The 21,255-nt window shown below is 35.7% G+C and overlaps 1 protein-coding gene across 3 annotated transcripts in view; it reads left to right on the top strand.

The window, feature by feature from the left end:
* Positions 1–16,456, top strand: part of RANBP3L (RAN binding protein 3 like) — a 47,919-nt gene extending 31,463 nt beyond the window's left edge. For all 3 annotated transcript variants that reach the window (XM_059916242.1, XM_059916244.1, XM_059916243.1), the window contains 8 exons: positions 1,685–1,788; positions 2,888–2,972; positions 5,530–5,632; positions 5,981–6,111; positions 7,695–7,815; positions 9,434–9,576; positions 12,560–12,749; positions 15,546–16,456. In XM_059916242.1, coding sequence (XP_059772225.1) covers positions 1,685–1,788; positions 2,888–2,972; positions 5,530–5,632; positions 5,981–6,111; positions 7,695–7,815; positions 9,434–9,576; positions 12,560–12,749; positions 15,546–15,589 — 921 coding nt within the window. In that variant the 3' untranslated portion in view covers positions 15,590–16,456. The remainder of the gene's footprint in view (positions 1–1,684; positions 1,789–2,887; positions 2,973–5,529; positions 5,633–5,980; positions 6,112–7,694; positions 7,816–9,433; positions 9,577–12,559; positions 12,750–15,545) is intronic.
* Positions 16,457–21,255: the final 4,799 nt, after the last annotated feature.

The raw sequence follows: 21,255 nt of genomic DNA, 5'->3' as shown, positions 1-21,255 counted from the left end.
GTAACAAAATAAAAATAAAGCATAAGATAAATTTTCAGGCTATTGTTTATAAGCATTTCATCTTGAATAACTTATTAAGGGCATAAATAGAACTTATTCCTAATAAGTGAAAAGCCTAATTGGATATATGCCCATCATTGAATTTTCTCCATTGAATGATGATTTTTGAAGATCTAAAGATCAAACTATATATAAGATGCTATGTCAAATGGATAATTAATAAGAACCTGCTGTATAAAAAAATAAAATTAAATTAAAAAATTAAAAAAATAAGATGCTATGTCAGAATTCTGACAAAATGATATAATTTATAGATCTAGTAAGAATTATCTGTAGGTGAATTTTATAGAACACTTATTTTTATGATCTTTATTAACTTGTATATCAAAATTAGAGCAATTTTCATTCATCCTGTCATAAATTTTGGTCACTTATTGAATATAATTCAAATAATATATGCCTAACAACAACTATCTCAACCAACATAGAGTTAAAAACTACCATTTTGGCTGAGATAAATCATCTGAGTGACTGAGTCATAAGCATGTACTTTGATCTTTGCTAACCAACGGCACATACTCTCTTGACACATATTTCTCAGCTCTCAAATTCTGTTACGAAGGGAAAAATACTCAAAATTATTTTTATTGATTGATATAAAATTAAAGTAGAAACAGACCCCATTTACCTTTAAAGATAGGAAGTCCCTGCAACATCTCTGAAAATCCCTGGTGGAGGAAGGGATGTGTCCACAAAACACTGAGGACACTAGATTAGATAACTGATAGGGTTCCTTCCAGTTCTAAAACTGCTCACTCTACTGATGAGGATGAGTATAATTTTTGTGACTTTCTGTCTGAATTAAAAAAAAAAAAAAAAATCCCACAAGGACTCAGAGGCAAAGAATATACAAATCAATTTTCACTGCAAAGTAAAGGAGCTGTTACAGTGGAGGATTACCGGACTGAATGTCAATATTATGACATAGTATGAGTGTGTTTCATGTTTGGTAATTGCAATCATGGTTGCTTTTGTTGTGGTCATCCATGTACAATGCTTGGTGTCAGTCTATTTATCTCTTGTAAAAATAAAATACAGTGTGTGTGTGTGAAAAAATAAAAAAAAAAAAATAAAACTGCTCACTCCTTCATTTATACATTAATGCAGGTAAGGTGCATATGTATATACACATCAGATGGAGTAACTAACTGATTTAGTTACCAGTCGGAAGTTTCTAGAGGAAGAGATGGAGTTTTCTCTCACCCTGGGTGGCCATGATGGTGAAGCTCTTAGGGTGTTTCCAGGGATTAAATAGTCCCGAGAGATATTTACTAATCTAGAAATGAGAATTAACTCCACTTGGCTAAAGAGGTAAAAGTAACAAAAGGAGGTGGTGAATGTTCGTGCTCAGTCTCTGGTGTCAGGCAGACCCAGGCTCGAATGTCAGTTCCCTTTCCTTGTTGCCCAGGCCTGCCCCCATTATTTAAGCTTGTTAGGTTAGTTTACTTACCTGTAAAATGTGTTTAATAGAAGTACAAAGTGTATAGAGTTGTTCTGAGGAGCTTATGAAATAATGTATATAAAATGTTTAGGGTAGTACTTGAACAAAGTAAGTTTTCAACACATTTATATATCTAGTAAGGCAGTTTAAATGAACTTTTTGATGGATTTTTTTTTCTTTCAGATTTCTGAGGAGAACTCCTATTTGCTAAGTGAAAATTTACCAAGTGCCAGAATTTCAGTCCAGCTGTCTACTAACCAGAATTTTTTAGGTCCTACATCAGTAGGGTAAGTTAGTGATGGGGAAACAGGTGTTGTTCTTTCATTCTTGCTTTCTTTTATCATTATAACCATTTCCGGGAAAAAATTTTCTGACATTGTACAGATAAATTGTCAAGATTTCTGTTTGAAAGGAGATTTTATAAATATACAAATCTAAAATGCTTTTTAAAACATCTCTAATATTTAAATATTATCATATTGATATTGGATCATCTCTATTGTCTTGTTGACTTGGGTAAGTATGTTTCAAATAGGTACAGCTAAATTTTTATTTAGTTAGGCATTAATTATTGGCTAATAGATTAGCCTTTCCTTGGCATTCTTTCTTTCCCCTCTTTTAAATTATTTCTGGCATTATTATTTATTAACATAGGTTGGATAGACAACAAAGAAAGCAGTAGAAATATGCAAAATGAAAGTTAATATTTACTAGCATCACCAGTGATGAGGGCATGTTTGATCTGAGAGAAGATTACAACTAGCCGTGGACATTCTGGACTCGCGATTAGGGCCCACGCAGGTACCTCAGCCCTTACCTACTGTGCACACTGGGGATGCAATAGAGATCCCGGAGTCCATCTGCCAACAAAGAGAGGGCTGCATGTCTTTGAGTTTCTCATTATGCAAAACACTTAAAACACTAAAAAAAAGTTTCTGGGAGGGAAAAACCAAATTAAACCACTGCACACTCAAGTATAACTGAGAAGATAGATTGGCTTTGCTTTTGCCCTGAGACCTTGGATCGCTAAAAGCATTGGCCAGTTGGGGAAGAGGAGAGTGGAGACTGGAGACTGGAGACGAGTCAGTGCTGGAAAAGCAAAAAGATAAGGGCTGGGCAGCTCCCCTGTTGATCACACAGCCTGTTTGGACTGGTCTTGGCCAGTGCTGTAACAGCTGTCAAATATTTTGAATAGCATCCCTAGAAGTACCTATCTCAATTTTTCCGTCATTTCTCATTAACTTCAGATAAACAAAAGTTAGCAGATGTTTTTATGCTTTACATAAATCTATTAAATCGTCTGATTATGTCATGTGCTAACGTTTAAAATGGCTATATTCATTGCTACTATATTTAAAATAGCAAATGCTTATTTCTTTTCCTTAGATGTCAACCAAATGAAGATAAGTATTCTTTTAAAAGCTGCAGTTCTGATTTCGTTTTTGGAGAAAACATGGTAGAAAGAGTTTTGGTAAGATTTTGGCAAATGTTTCTATTATTATATAGAGAGCTGTCACTTCAAATTTCTGAAGGCAAATTAATTAAGACAATGTTAAATTGGAGCATACTTTTTAACTCCTGAGTTCAAAGGCACATTTCCTGTCTTTAACTGGAAAGGTTCTCCTGGGAAGCAAGTTCTGGTTGTTAAAATAATAGACAAGAACCACAGAGGAAGGGAATTGTATAATTATAACATTATTACTGATAAGAAATATTAAATACTTCTTTGACTTGCATTAAACCAGAGGTACCCAAGGAAATCCCAGAACTGTCTGCAATAGTTAGATAAACTCAACTGGTCATGATATTTTAATACAGTTTTTCAATAGCATTTTTTATAACAAGATGCATTTAAAATCATTTGCCAAATTTTTCTCATTAACCACAACTTTCCCCTTCAAGCTTTTACACTGAAAAGCATTATTATAACTTTTTTTGCTAGCTGTAAGAGGAAAATCATAGCCTTTTACTTGCCTAGGAGAATGTACTTGCCAAGTGGAACCCCCTGATTATTATTTCCATCATCCTTAATTAATACTGAGCGTCCTCCTACGTGAGGCAGTTGCTGCTCTGTCCTCCATAGGGCACGTTTCTAAAACAGAGCGTGATCTACTGTGGGGAATTATACAGCCAAGGGGAAGCTGTGCAGCAAATGTGCCCATGGTTTTATCTGGTCCAACACATCTTTATACTCTTTCCACTTTCACCCAGACCAGAATCTTGGCTGAGACAAGACAAGGAAGCTAGCTTGTCTCAGGGCTATTAGTTACGTGAAGAATCCCACAGAGGATGTACAGATTTTAAAACCTGTGCAAGGGCTCAGAATAACAAAAGGACCACCAACTCATGAGGCCTGTTTATTCCAAGATTTTAAGGGCTTTCACAAATCAGTTACTTTTAAGATCTAGCTTATTCTACACCTGCCTCAGGCTTAACCCCAATTCCAAGAGAAGTATCACAGCTTCTCAGCTTTGAGGCACCCTTCTGCCACTCCCAAGATGAAGGTCAGCTCCAGCAATCCTAGAGCTGTTGACCCACAGCTCTGGTTTGGATCTGAACCAGAATGGACCAACTTCCAGGCAATATATTTAGGCACATTTATTCTAGATTAGTCACAGCTTCTGTAAGATGTCACAGACACAAATAAAATACTCTTCAAACCTCACGGGATCAACTTTAACATTCAACTCAGTTAACAGACATGGATTGTGTTCTTATGATATATAAAGCATTGGCATTGGTCTCAAGTTTGGTGGCATATTACAAGCATCTGGTGAGCCTTCAGAGGACTTCTTATGCCTGGTCATCGCCCCTAACGAATTAGATCTGGATCTCTGTGGGTGAGGCCAGGTGTCAGGTGATTTGAATATACAGCCAGGATTGAAAACCACCTGGGTAAGTGGTTATGCAAAGCTAAAGAAGACCCTGTCCTCTAGAGACGTTTATAGTCCAGTAAGGGGAAAGAGAGAGATACCTATACAAATGAACTACAGTGGGAATTATAGATTTGGTGTGAGGAGGTAGGTACCTGTGTGCATTTCCTATGGGCACTTCAACTTTGACTTACAAAGGAACCTGAGCTTCCTGTCTCCTTAAGCTGATAACATGCTAGGATAGCAGGAGCTGTAGAGATCACCTGTGTTTGTCCTCTAGTTAATCCTGTAATCCTGTGGCTGTATGATTTGGGGGCCAGGATGCCCTCCTGATTTGTTTGCTGACCATGTGCTTTTAGAGTGAGTCATTAAACTTTCTGTGCTTTAGTTTCTGTTTTCTTAAAATGGAAATAGTTACACCCATCTCTACCAATTTTAACAGATTATCTTGATGTCCAGTTAAATAATGTGAAAGAATCTTGAATTAGTAAGGGAAAAGATATAAACCTAAGTTCTGAAGTATTGTCCAATTCTCCCTGTTCTGCAGGGATCTCTGCAGGGGGCTGTACAGGAGGTTATAAATGGCATGGAAATCACTTGGTCTTTTTTCACACAGGCATTGATTACAACACATGTGCGAATCCCCAGGTACGCAGCCTTAAAAAGTGATTGTTGGCAAAAATTGTCTTAGAGGAAAAGTTAGGATTCCTTCTGTAGTGATGATCTGAGACAGCTAGTGGGTTCTTTGGATAACTTTTTAATTTTTTAAATGAACTGGATAGAAAGAGTGGATTCTTGGGAATACTGAAATACCTTGAAAAAGTGACAACAGTTGCACCTCCTTCTGGGCATCAGGTTAGTGTGGTGGTAGCACGTAACAGCTGCTACCTCCTTTGGGGTCTCGAAAAGCTTCCCCATTGCCCCTGGAACTAGATGCCACCTGAAGTAGGCTGGTGGTAACTAGATTGTTTCCTGAGATCAGAACCAAGGTCTTCTAATAATGGGGAGGAATTCTCTGTTCAGCACAAAAGGAGCCCAAAACAAAAACAGAGCTGTTGGGTTTGTTTGCCACCCTGAGAAGAACAAAAGTATCTCTTGGCTTACTGCAAATATATGGGGATAAAATTAAGTAATACATCTTTTTCCCCCACTTAGGGTACTCAAAAACTCACTCAGCCTCAACTTGAAAATGATTCATACATCAAGGAAAAACCATTCAAATTCACTTTAAAATTTCCTATCAACTCTCCAAACTCAAGTAAGAATTATTTCATTTGTAAAACATCTGATTCAACTGGTGTATTTCCTGTTTTTCCATGTCATTTGTTTAATATCTATAAAATACAAAAACAATAGCCCAGTGTTTTAAAATGTTTGGTGAAGATTAAAGCATATAAACATGATATATAAGCTTTAATAATTGTCTGACTTAATGATATGGGAGATCGTTAAAGAGATCTGCCTCAACTCAAGCAGTTTGATTTTTTGGAAACACTCATTGTTATAAAAAGCTAAGGCTACATGCCTGTTAACAGGGGCAAGAAAGAACTTTCACGGTAGGGAAAATGGGGCGTTTTATGTGTTCTTTCCCCCTATTTTCTCTCAGGAACAGACTCTCTTAAGAATATACCCCTAACTGAATCAGCTGCTGCTTTCTCTTCTAAACCATCACCAAAATGTTTGCTGGAGAAAATTGATGTCATAACCGGGGAGGAGACAGAACACAGTGTGTTAAAGGTCTGTGCATCATGTATTGCTCTTCCTGGCCGCACCTCCACGTGTGGAATAAGCTATCCTTAGCAGAGACAGCTTGAAAAATAAAGGCAGAAGTATACTTTTCAGAAAGACTGAGCTGCTTAAGTAAAAATGTTACAGGCTTCCAAGGATTAAACCAATATTTTGTTGTATTCTTACATTTGTATGTGTAATTTGCAGGAAAATGGATTGCTGTCTTTACAACCATGCCTGTTAGTCCCTTAGAAAGAAGACAACCAAGGACCCTGTCTTAAAACAACCTATGTTTTACACTTTTCATGTCAGCTTTTATAATTTGTTGTTATCATATGATATAAAATTCTATTTACACTGAAAGTTAAAAATGCAGATAAGATGAATTGATTTCAGGTCAAGATAATAAAAAGTTTTTTTGTTTTCCTTTAAAAGTTCCTTTTTTTAAATTGAAGTAGAGCTGATTTACAATGTTGTGTTAATTTCTGCTGTACAGCAAAGTGACTCAGTTATACATATATATACATTCTTTTTTAGATTCTTTTTCATTGTGGTTTATCTCAGAATATTGAATATAGCTCCCTGTGGTATGCAGTAGGACCTTGTTGTTTATCCTAAAGGTTCTTTTAAATAAGTTTTGAATTTCACATGAATCAAGAATTTCACAGATGTAGTATATAGTATCACACCTAGGATTCAAATGTTGAGTGGTATAGCTGTCAATCTAGGCATACAAAATGTAATTACTACAACTTAATCATTTTCAACAAAGCACAGATTTCCCTTAGCCTTTCTCCATCTGCTTTATCCCAAACTCTCTTCATTCCTATTTTCTTCCCCTTTGATCTACTGATACACTTACTGTACAAGTGTGTCTCACAGCATAACTCTCAGATCAGATTAATCCCAGATTCACTGAAGTAATCACTAGGGGTGAGGCCCTGACATGCTATATTTTTAACGAGTCATCTAGGTGATTCTTGTACATAGTAGTATTTGAGAACCACTGGTAAGCATTAAATTATAGTATGGTACTCTGTGGTATCACATGCTAGTTCGGATGCTGTATTTGTTAAAATTTTTAAAGCGTACAAATAATTCCATGATTCCTTAACTTTCAGATAAATGACATGATTCAAATAACATTGTTTAATCTAAAAGTTGGTATATATAGATATACTGTTAAGTGAAAAAGAAAGATGCAGAAAGTATTTATGGTATTCTACCATTTATAGAAAAAATAGGAGAAAAATATATACATATTGGCATGTATATACATACAAATATCTCTAGAAGGATAAACAAAATATTAGCAACAGTGATTACCTGTTGTAGGTGGTGAAAACTGGTAGATGGGGAACTAGTGTTGGTGGGGTCACTTTTCACTTTGTACATCTTTTTGCTTTTTAATGTTTGAACTGTTCAAAAACTGTATTGTTTTAGAAGCTAAGTAAAATTTTAAAGCTGGTTTAGAAATCATTAACAAAGGTTATTCTGGTAAAATATCAGACAAATAAAAGTGTTATAGCATAGGAAAGAAATCACTTTGAAAAATTTTCTATATTTTGACATTTTAAAAAATTGTCCTTTAGATCAACTGCAAGCTTTTTATATTCAACAAAACAACACAGTCCTGGATTGAAAGGGGCAGAGGAGCTTTGAGACTGAATGACACAGCAAGCAGTGATTGTGGAACATTCCAGTCAAGACTAAGTAAGGAATCATTTTGTAAAGCGAGTCAGTATTTCTCAGGGAAATTTTTCCAACATAAGTACACATCATTTTCTGGAGATGTGCTATGTGTCAATAAATTAGACTGCTGTCAATAAGTTAAACAATATTATTTTTAATGTACTACAGGAACTTCCTATTTAAAGTAGGCTCTGATGTAAGACTATACAGGTTCTAGTTCTGGCTCCATCACTAACCGGTGACCTTGGACAAACTACTTAATCTCCTTCTGCCCCAGTTGCATCAGTTTAACATGGAGATAATAGAAGTCCATGACTTAGTGAGTGTGAGAATTCAGTGAGATAATGCACGTAAAGCATCTATGACCGAGCCCAGCACACACCTAAATAGTAATCTCATTATTATTTAAAGGAATGTGATGAATTTATTTTTGAAGTGGAATAGTTTTTCTAAAAGAGAATATTTGCCCTGTAATTTATTCTTGGCATCCTAAACACAGTGTGTGGGTTGGGATGAAAGGTCAATTTCCAAGTAAATAAATGTGTGTGGTTATTGAATCCTGCAGGCAGAGTGTTGGTCAGAAGTTGGTCAGCCAAACCAAAAGCCTGAGGAGGTTTCTGGCATCCAAAAGACACACTGGGCATTGTTCACAGGTCCAAACTGAAAGTAAGCACAGGCAGAGATGTGGGCAGGGGTGGATGGGTTTACTGGTCAATATCGGGTGGTCAAATCTTGTGGAGGAGACCACAAGTAGAAGCTGGTAAATGGATATTTGGTGAGTTTCAGATATCAAGCTCAAGAAGTGAGTAAGGAATAGAATTCAGACTAAGAGAGTAGGAGCACTGGCAAACAGGTTTCTAAATAACCTGACTGTCATTCCCAAGGCAGGTATTAGCTGTTTTCTACTCTGGTTTAATTTCACTCCTTCCACTACTTGCCAAAATAATGCACAAAACAACTTTTCTTTTAATTATACAGGTAATACATGTCTATTACAGAAGATGGAAAATATGGATCGACCAGAAGAAAAAAAATTAAATTACTCATAGGCCTATCTTCCTGTAGTAGCTAGTTTCTGTCAACAAAATATATTCTTGAGGACTTCGTATACAATACGTTGAAAAATTTGTGATAAATGGTGTTTATATTACTTTGTAACCTGATTTTTTCTTTTGCATAGTATACCATGGTCACCTTTCTACATTAATAATTATCTTTCTTTAGTATTCGTAATGAGTTCATAATATCCTCAATAGCTGTACCATCATTTATTTAACTAATTCCATTTTTTGAATGCTTAAAGTTTTCGTTTCAGTTTTCTCCACTGTAAACAATTCTTGGGTAAATATTCTTCAGACCATTATGTCCTCAAAGGAATTCTAAAATTTAACCATTTTTTAATATTATAGTAAAAAAATATAGCATTTTTAGCATTTAAGCTAAAAAAAAGTCCTCCAACATAATAAAGCCCAATTTGGAAACCAAATTATAATCTAGTCCATTAAATTACAATTTAGTAGTGAAAACAGAGTCTGAAAAACAACTACCAGATTTATTTGCTTTCCAAAATGGCAAATTCCTCTGAAAGGCTAAGGAATCAACTGTTCTAAAGTCTGATAAATTCACCTTCCTATTTTAGTTATGCGCAATCAAGGCAGCCTGAGGCTGATTCTCAATAGTAAACTCTGGGCTCAAATGGAGATTCAAAAAGCAAACCACAAAAATTTACGAATAACAGCTACTGATTTAGAAGACTATAACATCAAAGTGTTTTTAATTCAGGTAAGTGACAAATTTCAGTGATAGAGGTTTATCCTACTATATTTATAGATCTCTGCAGTCACTTATTTGTTGTTTTCATTTTATTAAAATAACGTATACCATTGGCAAAAAATCAGCCATTTATTATGGTTGTTTACAGTCTAATATAAGACCTAAATTTTGCATGAAATTTAGAGATTAACAACAATTTAAAGCAGTCAATTGGTACTGGTCCCAAGACATTTGTATTGGTATATGCTGTCAAACCCCTACATTTTTCTTTACTATTAAAATTGTGTCAACAATCTTACTAAATTCCAGACAGACTACTGTCAGGATTGGCTCCTAGGAGGCCAGCAGAATCCACACCCTGATGCTTACACTGCGTGCTGAAATTGAGGCTTTGAAATCACTGGAAAGGAACCAGTGAGAAATGGAAAAACACAGGGCTAGCAAGTTAAAACAACCAGTCCAATAGCAAATTCCAATTCTGGATATGAGTCAGTCTCCAAGGTAACAGAATAGGAGCACAGCTTTAGCTGTTCTGGCAGCAGGAATGCTTGACCTCAAATACAAGATTCAGGCAAAACAGACAGAGCTGACATGAATCAGGCGAGAAAAAAGGCTGGATTTCCCCCATAGGCCGAGTCTCAGAAGACTTGAGAAGACTGAATATCTAAGTGACTCAGGTAGAAGATGACAATACAAGTAAATTGGCTTCCATATAATAATGAAAAAAAAAAAGTTGGCAAGAGCCCACTGATGAAGAACCAAAGGTTTTATTAACCACCAGTAAGTGCACTGTTAGGTATAAGTGATGTTGAGTGTTAAAATCTTAGCGTAAGATGTCTAAACTCTGTTTACCATTTAGCGAGATAATACTGGATACTCTGCTAGGCCAGATGCCCCTGTCTTTGAGTGGGTAAAGCAGCCTGTCTGAGATTGAGACTATGATTAGATTCGATTCGATTTAACTATGACTAGATTCTGCTGCTCAACATCTGGCCCATGCCGACTTTTTAAACTGTAGGATAATTTTTGGAGATTAGCAAACAAAATGCAATAAAAATCACCCAAAATTCCACTCCCAGAGATGGTCACTATTAACATTTTGGTCTTATACTATATTTCAGTATATACATGTATGTGTGGGTATATATATATACATGTGTACCATACTGTACATACTGCATGACTTTCAGGCAAGTTATTTAGCCCTCCTAAACCTGATTTTACTCATCTGCCAATGGAAGACAATAATAATATACTTTATAAAGTGATTGAGAAGATTAAATAGCTAACATTTGATTGTGAAATACACATATGTAACCTTTTCACTTATCAATGAAAATGAGTGTTTTCTGTTATTAAATAGTAGTTCATTCTTCAAGAATTCTTTTATAGGTGAAAATAAATTCTGTTCTATTATGTACCATAATTTATTCCATTAATCCCATTTTGTTAAATACTTAGGCAATTTACTGTGTTCATTATTATAAATTCTGCAAGGAATTCTCTATGTACATACATGTTAATTCTCTTGGGAAAAGGTTTTGACTTGTCTTGACACATTTATCTCCAGAAAGACTGAGCCAATTTTCATTCTCACCAGCATTTTCTTATGGTACTTCCTGGAAATTTTTTTTAAGCATTGCAAATTTGTTGTCCAAAAATATATATATTATTGTGCTTTTACTTCTTGTTCTGAATTTCTTGAATGAAAACATCTGAATGAATTTGGCTATATATATATTATATATATATATATATATATATATATATATACACTAGTGAAAGGCATATGTAAAATTTAATGTAAAAATGTCAAGGCAGCAGAACTGTATTTATATTTCAATTACATATATTTTCAATATTTGTTATTAATTAACCTACTGAAGAAAAATTACACCCTTGTACTTAATATAAAAATTAAATTGGTCAAGAGTCAACAAATATTTACTCAACACCTGCTATGTAATATCTAACAATTAATATGAGAAACAAAAATATTTTATTTAATGTGTATTTTTTCCCCTAAAAATAATTAAGGCAACTTAATAACATACAAAAGAAAAACCATATTTTAAGACCCTTCTCCCCAAAAGTTGGCATGTAGTTGATTCAACCCTCAGTTCTTGGTTTTGAAATATTTGGTAGCTCTCTGAAGGATTAGCAAAGAGAAAAATTTTCCCAGATTTTCTTTGAGATTGTGAAAAGATACAAAAATGTAAGCCACTGACATGTTACCTTAAAGAGCACTGACTTTGACGACAAAAACGAAGTCCCAGCCAATCTGTCAACTAGCTGTTTAAATGCAGACAAGCTGTGCCTTTCTGAGCCATAATTTTCTCATCTGTAACGGGAAGAGGAAACAAGTATTTACTGAATACCTGCACTATGTGCTTTTGCTAACATAAATGGAATAAATAACCTAAAGTTTTATTATAAGGATTGAAAAAATAAAAGGATATTATAACAGCAAATGTTATACCAATGTTATTGTTACCATCATTTTTTATATTAATAGCAACTGTAAAAATAGAAAAGTACTGAAAGCAAGGACTTCTGATGTGTTTATGGTACAACATCATAGACTATTCGAATGAGCTCTGCTTTTCTACAGAGCTATACAGCTTGCAGGGATGTCTAAGCAAGTGATGTAAAGGAAATGGAAGTCTTTTTCCCCCTAACCCTAAAATTTTCTACAGTATAACACAGTGAAGGAAGGATGGTCTTAAACAAATTCAAATAGAAAATGTAAATCACAAAATTTCATTTTCTCAGTTTAAAATGCACAAATTGGGACCTCATAAAATTATCTGCTCTAGGATTCAATTTGGTTCAAGATGAATTGGCTCTTTACCCTTTAGTTTCTAGGATTATTTATATTCTAGATTTATGCCATATAATTCCTTCCTTATTAATAGTGAAAGGTTACAAATGTGTAAAGTGTGGCTATTATTAAGTTACTTATATTCTTAACAACTTAATTTTCCTCTTGCAGGCCAGTGCCAAAGACACAGGAAGTATGCATGCAGCAATACATCACCGTCTTGTTGCACTTCGGAGCTTCTATAAGCAGAAAGATGCAAATCAAGCTGAAAGCCAGTCAGAAACAGTCCTCCAACAATTTAACTGTGATAGCTGTGATGAGGATGAGGATGATTTTACCCAAGTTACTAAAACTAGATCAGGTAAAGAACTTTTCTTTTGTTAGTTCAGAGGTTTAAGAAAGACATCTTATTCACAACCCTTTTATATGAAACACATTTTTAAAAAGTGGAACTTGTCTGTTCAAAGTGGACAGGGGTTAGAGCCCTAGATGTTTGGATCTGAGACGTGGGTTTGAAAATCACTGTCTTCTGCCTGTGGCCTTCATTGGGATTTCACCAGAAGTCAGCCTTATTGTAATACCTGCACATCATTTGCATATACATTTCATAAAAGACCATATTTACAATGTAAAGTATTAACTGCTACCCTGAAACTAACCAATTATTAATATTTCTCTTCACTTGTTCTCATTCTCCTATTATTGGCCATAATAGAAGAAATTATAAATACTCGTAATGGAACCAGCAGGCAAATCTGGCTTATTCCCTTTTTGGAATTTGACTGTTTTACTTTCAAAGACCTTCTTTACCTAGGGCAAAAGGCGCTATTTCTTTTATTACATCCGGATTCATGAATTGAACAAGGTTGCAGTGGAACCACTGGTTAATGGATGTTTAGGTTTTAGTGCTTGTCCTGATGAGTGAATTTAAAACTAAAATTCATCATTATTTTTGGAGAAAACCATTGTCAAGGAAATAATAAGCCCAGCTTTGTGGGTTTTTTAAATAATTTTTATTGGAGTATCATTGCTTTACAATGTTGTGTTAGATTCTTCTGTACAGCAAAGTGAATCAGCTATATGTATATATATATATCCCCTCTTTTTTGGATTTCCTTCCCATTTAGGTCACTATGGAGCACTAAGTAGAGTTCCCTGAGCTATACAGTATGTTTTTGTTAGTTATGTATTTTATACATAGTATCAATAGTGTATATATGTCAATCCCAATCTCCCAATTCATCCCACCCCCCTTTCCCCCCTTGGTGTCCATACATTTGTTCTCTACATCTGTGTCTCTATTTCTGTTTTGCAAGTAAGATCATCTATACCATTTTTATAGATTCCACATATATGCGTTAATATATGATATTTGTTTTTCTCTTTCTGACTTAACTTCACTCTGTATGACAGTCTCTAGCTCCATCCACATCTCTGCAAATGACCCAATTTTGTTCCTTTTTATGGCTGAGTAATCCAGCTTTTTTATACAGATGTAGCTATTCCAATAAGTCATCCAAGTATTTTCAGTAATATTTTCATTTAGCCCTGAATTCCACTCTACGGAGGACTGACAAAGGACTTACAAAAATAGTGTGTTAGCAGGCGTTTTCCCGATTTTTAATCATTTTAAATCTTAAAGCTATTTTAATCATACATAATTTAAGAATCTATCAAACAACATGTGCAGAACTTGATGAAATAGCTTCCTTGGCCTAATACTAAAAATGTAATCAAGAGGAAAAATGCACAAAACATGCAGAGCAGGATCATAAACTGCTAGACTCAGTGAGCCAGAGAACTAAGCGAATATGATTTTTCTTGTTACTGTTAAACAAGAGGTTTAATTTTTTTAAAATGTATGAAATGTATAAATAAAAACTATTATAATGTTTATATTGTCACAATAAAATGGGATCTATTAGAAAATGGGTTGGTATCCATTAAAAATGTTAACTTGCGGGGCTTCCCTGGTGGTGCAGTGGTTAAGAATCCACCTGCCAATGCAGGGGACACGGGTTCGAGCCCTGGTCTGGGAAGATCCCACATGCCGCGGAGCAACTAAGCCCGTGTGCCACAACTACTGAAGCCCGCGCACCTAGAGCCTGTGCTCCACAACAAGAGAAGCCACCGCGCGAGCCGCAACAAAGGAGCCTGCCTGCCACAACTAAGACCAGGCGCAACCAAATAAGTAAATACAAATATTAAAAAAAAAAAAAAGAGAAGCCACCGCAATGAGAAGCCCACACACCACAACGAAGAGTAGCCCCCGCTCACCGCAACTAGAGAAGAAAAGCTCACGCACAGCAACAAAGACCCAACACAGCCAAAATTAAACAAATAAAATAAATAAGTTTTAAAAAAATGGTAACTTGCAGTTAGGATTAAATGGCAAAATTATTTCATCAACAAATGACACGTTTAAGAATAGGCTCTATATTCTACCATATTCCATTTTAGGAAAGGGGTGATATGCAACTACCTTCATACAAAATGAGAAACAATGGAAATAAGGCCAAGTAAATGCCAATCTTATGAACCCATCCTCTCCCCTCCTTACTTAGTACTTTCTCTAGGAAGTGTTGCACACAAATGCTAAATGTTATGGAAGCCATAAAATGTCTGACTTTTAAAACTTTGTTGTCCAGGAATCAAGGAAAGGTTTAATTATCTGAAAATGTCACATTTAAAATTAGGAACATTTCCAAACGTTACTTAAAAATATGGAGATTCTCTGCCTGCTAATGCAGGGGACACGGGTTCGAGCCCTGGTCTGGGAAGATCCCACATGCCACGGAGCAACTGGGCCCGTGAGCCACAACTACTGAGCCTGCGCATCTGGAGCCTGTGCTCCGCAACAAGAGAGGCCACGATAGTGAGAGGCCCCCGCACCACGATGAAGAGTGGCCCCCGCTTGCCGCAACTAGAGAAAGCCCTCACACAGAAACAAAGACCCAACATAGCAATCAATCAATCAATCAATAAAAAACAAAACAAACAAAAAAACAACTACCATATAAAAAAAAAGCAGATTCTATACATATTTTATTTCCTTGCTAGTAAGCGTATTCATGAGTATTCATGTTCAGTTGTATTCAATATTAAACCTAACTGAATACAATATTGTATAATAAATTATTTTAAATTTATATCACAGATTCTTCTAGGTGGACCCACAAACAGTCGGTTGCCTGTTCATGAGTGCTACCTACTATAACCATGACAACATCTACAAAAAGATCACCTTACTGAAAAAATCTAAGCCATCCTAATAACTAAATGAGAAGATCCTATTCGTTCCTGGAACAGTTTTTATAGAAAAGTCCAAGAAATATAATTTGTTGCAATTAAAATGTTTCTCTGTGTAGTATAATAATTCTGAGGTTTTATATTTTGATTATTGTGGAGAAAATGACAGAATTTAAGAAACACATGGCCTTTGGAAGTTCAAAATTTTTCATTTCTGAAGAAGTTAATTTAGAATAAGATTTGGTAACTAATTTGGACTGTTCATCACATTGATGGATACAATAGTTAAAATTATAAATTGCTGGATTTGATAAATATCTGATATTTATTTTTTCAGTCATATATTGTCTGGCCATAAAACAAATATTTTACAAAACTTCCAGAGTCATTTCTTTGAAAAATATTATAACTGCATGTTAACACGTTATTAAATCATGTTTTTCTTCTGGGAAATGTGTATTTTCATTTAATCTTTGGACTTCCTAATTCTATAATATTATATATTCATGGTATGAATTCCTTTAAAGAGAATATCTGTTCTTGCACTTGTATCTATCGCACCTTGTATATGCTTGACTCACGGTCAGTATCCAATATTTGTTGAAGGAATGAACAAAATACATTACCTGTGTATCAAAACAGTAACTATACAAAAAGTGAAATATGTTAACTTGTTCTTTGCTTTATTTATGTAATTAAATTGCCATTAATATTCTAGTAGGTGAGGCTGTTCAGAGACCTTTTATAGCCAAATGACTTTTTTTCTTAAATGCCATTATTAAGGTAAAACACAGTAAATTCAACAATTGTGCAACAGAATTTTGATGTTCCTCTTTTGAGATTTGTTTCAGAGACACTTCAGGAGTTACACAAGAAAATTAGTCTCAGTACTTATAGACATATTTCAGTTTTCAATCCAGTATGATCACCCCATGGCTTCAAAATGACTTTTGATTGTGACCCCTATACAATTCCCCTATTAGAGGCATCTTAATGTGCTCAGGCTGCCATAACAAAATACCACAAATTGGGTGGCTTAAACAACAGAAATTTATTTCTCTCAGTTTTGGAGGCTGGGAAGTCTAAAATCAAGATGCTGGCAAGGTTGGTTTCATTCTGAGGCCTCTTCTCTTGGCTTTTAGGGGCCACCACCTCACTGTGTGCTCACATGACCTCTTTCTTGTGGGAGCACGGGGAGGTGGTAGGGAGAAAAAGACAGCAGGTTCTCTGGTGTCTCTTTTTATAAGGACATTAATCCCATCAGACCAGGGCCCTCATACCCTCATCTAACCCTAATTACCTCCCAAAGCCCCATCTCCAAATACCATCACATTGTGGGGTAGGCTTCAACATATGAATTTTGGGAGAACATAAACATCCAGTCCATAATGAGGAATAATTCACAGTACAAAATGATTTCTGAAAATGTTCTGAACAGTGACAACATATTTGGGATAAGAGTATAGCTTCATTTCTACTTTGAAGAACAATATTCACATGGAAGTATACATGTGAATATTTTTAAAAAGTTACGTTACTTTATTATAGTATATACCATAGATAATAGTAAAAGCAATTATATGTATGCATTTACTGTCAAATCTAATGCTTGAAAGTTTAGCATATGAAAGTTGAATTACTCTTTTAGACTACAATTTAGCTAGTATGTTATAATTGATGAAAGTTTTGCTCTTTCCCTATCACTAACTATAACAGTAAAATTTAGCTACTAAGAGTATCTAACTTTTGGGCTTCCCTGGTGGCGCAGTGGTTGAGAATCTGCCTGCCAATGCAGGGGACACGGGTTCGAGCCCTGGTCTGGGAAGATCCCACATGCCACGGAGCAACTGGGCCCGTGAGCCACAACTACTGAGCCTGCGCGTCTGGAGCCTGTGCTCCGCAAGAAGAGAGGCCACGATAGTGAGAGGCCTGCGCACCGCGATGAAGAGTGGCCCCCGCTTGCCACAACTGGAGAAAGCCCTCATACAGAAATGAAGACCCAACACAGCCATAAATAAATAAAAATTAAAAAAAAAAAAGTGTGACATTTGAAAGCAAGTTTTCAGTGTTTGTAGATGTAATACATAGGACAAGTACAACATAAGGTGAGAGGTAAAGGATGCTATATGTGGATGGTTTTAACAGTTCTCTTGAAGTGGTAAAATATTAATTCTAAGTACACTGTAAAGAGCCAAGCATACATACTGTAATCTTTAGAGTAACCACTAAAAAAACTATACAGATAGCTCTAAAAAAAAAAAAAAAAAAAAAAAGAGTATCTAACTTTCATTAGTTCTTCTAGTGACTCCAGAAGAAATACAGTAAATAAAATCCTTTACTTCTAAATTAAGCAATGACTCAGGAAGTGGAGAAGAAAAGTTAATGTAAGAGAGGAAGAGAGAAAAGGTTGAGAGAAGGAAAAGAAAAAAAACAGTAAAGAAGAGCTCTAACATGAAAGGAAGAATAAAAAGAATGGAAAATCAGAAGTTTTAAGTGTTTTCTTTTTAATTCTAAAAGAGTGACTCTGATGCAGAACAAACTAGGAGGAAAATTTTCATTAGAAGTGTAATATGAACAGGGAGACATTTGGAGAAGATATTAAAGAATTGGTTCTCTTATAAGATCTTAGCTGATATGGGAACATTGGGATTATGGTAAATTGTTAAAGTAAAGCAGAGAAACAGAGATTTTCCTTATCTTCCTGACATGTTCATTCTTGACCCCTCTTTAGTTGTGGAGATGAATTTTCTCAATGCCTCATTTTATTTAAGGATTATGACATGGCTACTAACAGCAGAAACATGATATTTAGCTTATGACTTTCAACCCATTTCCACTCTGCTATTCCTTCTTATACTCTTTATGCATATATTTAGTAATATTTTGGGGGGTAATAGAAATAGAAACATCTTATAGTTTCTCCGTGTCCTATATCTTCATCTAGCCTTCTCCTTTTTGGCTTTTCTATATCCTTTGTCCCCCCCTTTAATGTGGAGTGATCAATCATATAATGACATTCATTTTCACAAGTTACTAGGTGGGTGATTTCAAAGCATACATCTTCTTCCATAGAAGCTGCTTTTTAAAATAAATTTATTTATTTATTTATTTTTGGCTGCATTGGTTCTTCGTTGCTGCGCGCGGGCTTTCTCTAGTTGCGCGAGCAGGCGCTACTTTCCGTTGCGGTGTGTGGGCTTCTCATTGCAGTGGCTTCTCTTGTTGCAGAGCTCAGGCTCTAGATGCATGGGCTTCAGTAGTTGTGGCACGTGGGCTCAGCAGTTGTGGCTCACGGGCTCTAGAGCGCAGGCTCAGTAGTTGTGGCGCACGGGCTTAGTTGCTCCGCGGCATGTGGGATCTTCCCAGACCAGGGCTCAAACCTGTGTCCCCTACATTGACAGGTGGATTCTTAACCACTGTGCCACCAGGGAAGTCCCAGAAGCTGCTTTTATTAAAAGTTACTTGGATAAATATTCCCCCAATACACAAGATATATTTAATATGATATCTGATTATATATATTATAATCTAAACATTCTTTTCTATCAACAGTACTTTTATACCAAGTTATTCAGCTTAATTGTAAACCAGCAAAATGTTCTCTCTTAAAACATTTTACATGCATTACTGCCAAAGCCAGGAACCCTTAGTTGTCAGTGCCTAATATCCTATACAGGCCTTAGAGTATGTGCATATCATTTTTTAAAAAGCCAGGGGGTGGTCGTATCTATCTTTCAGAAACAGAATGTACATGAAGTGAACTGGAGGGGGTTATAGGGATTGGGAAGGATAGATCTTAACCTTTGTAAATCTTCAAGTTGTGAATATCACGGTGATATATAATTTCTTCCCCATAAAATATTGAGAACAATTAAGCTTGCTTGAGATGTGGCTACTGGGTAGGCTTATTCACTAGAAAAGAACACCAGCCTTGTCATAGGTGGGGTTTGAGTTTGAAATTCAATAATACTACAGATTATTTTAGTTGTTTGAGGGTAGTTGAAACTGATATTAAATCCATGAATGCCAACACTTTGGTTTGTTTGTTTTGCAATGGCCAGATTATACCCACAGTACTGAGTTATTTTTGACATCATACTCGGAATTGACAAACTCGAGTACTTGAACATAGTTGAAATTTCTAACATGATATTTGGAAACTATGGCATTGGAGGAGTTATTGAAATAACTGGCAAATGTTTAGCCTAATAAATACTCGATGATATAATAATTTTCAAACAATTAGAGGATTACCAAAATTTCTTAATTTCTGCCAATCTAGTGGATGTAAAAGACTACTTCACTATTAGCTTAATTTGTATTTTTCTGACTTCTAATAACGTTGAGGATCTTTTAGATATGTATTCACTGCTTGTGTTTCTTCTAAGAAATTTCTGTTCAGAATTTTTGCAAAGCTAACCATGTCATTCTCTTTCAGTGGCTTCCTAGCATATACAGGATAATAGCCAAACTCCTAAGCGTGGATATAACACTTCATGTCTTTCCCGCTCTCAGCCTCTCTAGCCTCACCTCCCACTGTTGCCTGCCTCTCTCTAAATGTTCTAGGATTTCAGAACTACTATTTTATTACTCCATATCTTTGCTCATACTGTTTCCTCTGTGGAATTCCTTTCTTACTCTTGCTGATTCTGGCTAATACCTAACTCATTCTTTAAGGTTTAGCTCGAGACATTTCCAGAAAGCTTTCCCTAACTCCACTTAGGCTGAATTAAGACCGTTTCCTCCAAATTCCTACAGCACCCTGTGAATAATTTTACCATTGCACAGACTGTATGTTCTTCAAGGGGAGAGACTACTTATTTATTTACCATTTTATCTCCAACACCTAGCAGGGTGCTTCACCCATAGCAGGCAATCAAATATAATTTGATCTCCATTGACGTGTTGTATACATAAGACTCAAGAGATGCTATCCAACAGGAAGCTAGAAATAAGGATGTAAAGCTCTGGAGATAGTCTGGGCTAAAGATACTGGTAGTAGCTGAAGTCATGGAAGGGGAAAAGGGCTAATATTTGCCAAGTGTATACTTCGTAATGGGCATGTGGCTAGGCATTTGTACATATATTTACAGCTTTACAAGGAAGCTATTACATTTTGTAAATGAAGAAGTAGGCTCAGAAAGATTAAGGGAACAGTCCAAGGTTGACAAAGGTAATAAATGGTAAAGCTGGGATTTGAACCAAGGTCTTTTTAAATCCCAAACCCAAGCTCTTTTCATTACACAAGAGTAGATAAGCTCATGCAGAAGAGTGGAGAGAGAGAGAAAGAGACAGAGAGAGAGAGAGACAGAGAGAGAGAGAGACAGAGAGAAGGGAAGGTAAGGATAGGGAAGGATAGATCCCAAATATGAGCTTAGGAAGAACCCAGAAAAGGGACAGAAAGATGGGAGGACCACCATTAGGGACTGGTGTGCTGTGAACCAGAGTAAAAAATTTCAAAAGGAAATGATAACCATTTCAAATGCTGCAGAAAGACCAAGTCAGTTAAGGGCTGATAAATGTCTTCTGAGTTTACAATCACATCTTTGGTCACCATGGAAATAGCAGTAATTAGTAAAGTAGCACGGAGAAACTAGATTACAACAGGTTGACAGATGAAT

Source organism: Balaenoptera ricei, chromosome 3 (assembly GCF_028023285.1).
Source record: "Balaenoptera ricei isolate mBalRic1 chromosome 3, mBalRic1.hap2, whole genome shotgun sequence".
Taxonomy (NCBI): Eukaryota; Metazoa; Chordata; class Mammalia; order Artiodactyla; family Balaenopteridae; genus Balaenoptera; species Balaenoptera ricei.
The sequence above is the reverse complement of the archived record's forward strand: the minus strand, read 5'-3'. Positions and strand labels throughout refer to the sequence as shown.